The sequence below is a fragment of the Rhinolophus ferrumequinum genome, chromosome 14 (assembly GCF_004115265.2).
Source record: "Rhinolophus ferrumequinum isolate MPI-CBG mRhiFer1 chromosome 14, mRhiFer1_v1.p, whole genome shotgun sequence".
Classification (NCBI taxonomy): Eukaryota; Metazoa; Chordata; class Mammalia; order Chiroptera; family Rhinolophidae; genus Rhinolophus; species Rhinolophus ferrumequinum.
The window spans coordinates 17,365,867-17,368,966 of record NC_046297.1 but is presented as its reverse complement, the minus strand read 5'-3'; the positions used below and the strand labels follow the sequence as shown (position 1 = coordinate 17,368,966).

General features: G+C 45.4%; 1 protein-coding gene across 1 annotated transcript; it reads left to right on the top strand.

Annotated features, from left to right (window-relative positions):
- Nucleotides 1-1,222: 1,222 nt before the first annotated feature.
- On the top strand, nt 1,223-2,854 carry LOC117033594 (serine/threonine-protein kinase MARK2-like). Its single transcript, XM_033125721.1, has one exon. It carries the CDS (start codon nt 1,573-1,575, stop codon nt 2,584-2,586), a length of 1,014 nt encoding a protein of 337 aa, XP_032981612.1. The 5' UTR covers nt 1,223-1,572; the 3' UTR covers nt 2,587-2,854.
- The last annotated feature ends 246 nt before the right edge of the window (nt 2,855-3,100 follow it).

The following is a 3,100-nucleotide window of genomic DNA, read 5'->3' as shown; positions in this document are numbered from 1 at the left end:
AAGGTGGTTTTAAAGAACAATTGCTTGTCGATACCTTTTAAATAAACATTTTACATAAAATTTAGTTTATTATACACCAAGTAGTGCTTCTCAAAGGGCAGCACCATTTCTTGGCAGAAGGAGTGGAAACATATCATATATTAGAGGCTTTTCAAAACGCAACACTATCCACCCCCTGGAAAAAAAATTCTAATACATTTTTTTTTGAAGCATCCTACAGACTTTAAATTCTAATAAAGTAAATATCAGTCTTTAATATCCCACATAAACAAAAGGCTCTTTGGGGGTCCCCCTTTTTGTCAGAGTAAAGGGGTCCTGAAACCAAAAACTGAGAAAACCACTGTAATTTTTTTTTGCTCCCTCCCCACCCCTCGTTTTTAAGCCATTGTTTCTCAGTCTAAATGTAGGGCGCAGCTCCAAGGACCATGGTAGTATTATGAGCCTTGTGCTTCACCCGGCTGAGGCAGTCGGTCTCCAGTCGTTGGTCGGCCGCTCATGGCAGCCTAGGGCAGCCCATGGCAGCACGCAGCAGCCCACGGCAGCCCACGGAAGCCCACGCCGACCTCCGGCTGTTCACTGTCACCCAGCTCCAGGGAGAGCCATTGTTCACAGTCTTAACTGTTGAGGGCGCAGTTCACTGGCTCATGTGGGAATCAAACGAGGAACTTTGGCATTAGCAGCTTGGCACTACCACCTGAGCCACTGGGGCGCCCCCCTGTAGTTTATCCTTAGCCATATTTGGTCAGTTTCTGGCTCTGAGCTCATTAAGCACCAGTGTGATGTGATTACCAAAACTGCTATATAAGGCCCTGGCTAGGCTGAGCTTTTGTCCCTTATAGCCCAAGAAGCTGATTTGTGGTGACCCCTTGGACTTGGACCTTTTCGCTTGTTTTCTCCTTTCCCCCACCCCCCATTTTATTTGTTTCCTTCACTCGTTTTCTTTGTCTCATTTTTTTCTTTTTTCTTTTATTTTTTTAAATTTTTCTTTGCTCTCTTTTCCCATTTTTCTTTTATTGTTTTTCCTCATTCTTTTATTTTAATTTTCTCAATTTTTTGTTTTCTCATTTTTTCTTTTTTATTATTTTCCTTTTCCTTATTTTTCTTTGCTCTCTTTTCTCATTTTTCTTTTATTTTCCCCCATCCTTTTATTTTAATTTTCTCAATTTTTTGTTTTCTCATTGTTTCCTTTTTTATTAGTTTCCTTTTTCTTATTTTTCTTTGCTCTCTTTTCCCGTTATTCTTTTTTTCCCTCATTCTTTTATTTTAATTTTTTTGTTTTCTCATTTATATTCATTTTTTTCTTTAAATTTTTTAGTTAGTATTGTTAGTACAGTTAGTATATTTAGTCAGCATAGTTACAATAGTTATTGTTTGTTAGCACAGGTAGTAATATTGTTAGTACAGTTAGTATATTTAGTCAGTGTAGTTAGCATAGTTATTGTTTATTAGCACAGGTAGTAATATTGTTAGTACAGTTAGTATATTTAGTCGGTGTAGTTAGCATAGCTACTGTTTGTTAGCACAGTCGGTAAGCATAGTTAGCATCCTCAGTGAGCGTAGTTAGTGGGTCACATGTCCCACGACTTTTCAGATGTCCCTGTTGACCAGGAGCCCTACAGTGGCCATTACGAGCTCCTGCAAACCACTGGCAAGGGCACCTTTTCCAAGGTGGTGCTGGGCCAGCACCTATTAACAGGGACGAAGGTGGCTATTAAAATCATGGATCAACTGGTCGCCTTCCAAGTTCACAGACCTGTCCTGCGAGAAGTCCACTGCATGGCGGACTTGCACCACCCTAATTTCGTCCAACTATTCCATATGATCAGCACTACGAAATCCCTCTTCCTAGTCTTAGAACTCGTGCCTGGAGGGGACTTGGTGGACTACCTTTGTGCCTACAGCTGCATGCCAGAGGACAATGCCCGCAGCATCTTTCAGCAGCTGGTATCAGCAGTGCAATACTGCCATGACAAGGGCGTTGCTCACAGGCACCTGAATGCACACAGTGTGCTGCAGGACACTCAGATGAACACTAAACTGAAAGACTTTGGACTTGGCACATCCTTCACGGGCCGTCAGTTGAGCACCTTTTGCGGCAGTCCCACGTATGCAGCCCCGGAACTCTTTCTGGGCCAAAAATATCATGGTCCTGCTGCGGACTTATGGAGCTTGGGAGTACTGCTGTACAGGACGCTCCTGAACACTGTCCCTTTCAAGGGAATGAACTGGGGAGACCTGCAAAGGAAGGTACTGAGAGGGACATACGTGGTGCCATCCTATTTATCTTCTGAAGTGGAAAACTTCCTAAAAAAAACTACTAATCCTCAACCCCCAGAAGAGAGAAATCTGAAAGACATCATGCCAGATGCTTCGCTAAACAAGGGCCACGAGGAAGAACTGAAGCCTTACATTGAGCCACCCAGTGATGTCACAGATCCCTGGGTAACAAAAGAAATGCTGAATCTGGGCTTTCACTGGGAAGATATCAAGGACACGTTGTCAAAGAAAACATACAATAATGTCTTGGCCAAGTACTGTATCCTAAACACAAAAAACCAAAAGTCCAGTGTAACACCATCAAGGTAAGTCCCTTCCATCCTCCTGAGCTCCAGAGCCCTAGTCTCTCCGCAGCCCAGAAGGTTCAGCCAGAATGTTCCGGTTTCTAGCAGGCAGAGCAACAGCCTATCGACCATGAGTCAGGGCAGAAGGTTCAAGAGTCCACCAGGCCTTCAGCCATTCCAGAGTCCTGCACCACCACTTCCAAGTCAACCGCTGAGTCCAGTACCACCACTCCCAAGTCCAGCCCGGAGTCCAACACCACCATTTACAAGTCAACCTTTGAGTCCAGGACCGCCCCTCCTCCTGCCCCCTGACCCCGCCATGCACCCAGCCTGGGCTACAGCACTGCCATTCCCGAACCCAACCCCGGGATCCAGGACCGCCACTCCCCAGCACAGACCAGGCTCCAGGACCTCCACTTCCGAGCTCAACCCAGAGTCCAGCACCACCATTTCCAAGTCAACCGCTGAGTCCAGGACCACGCACCCCCACCCCAAAACAAGCCCAGGCTCCAGAACCACCATTCCCAAGCCCAACCTGG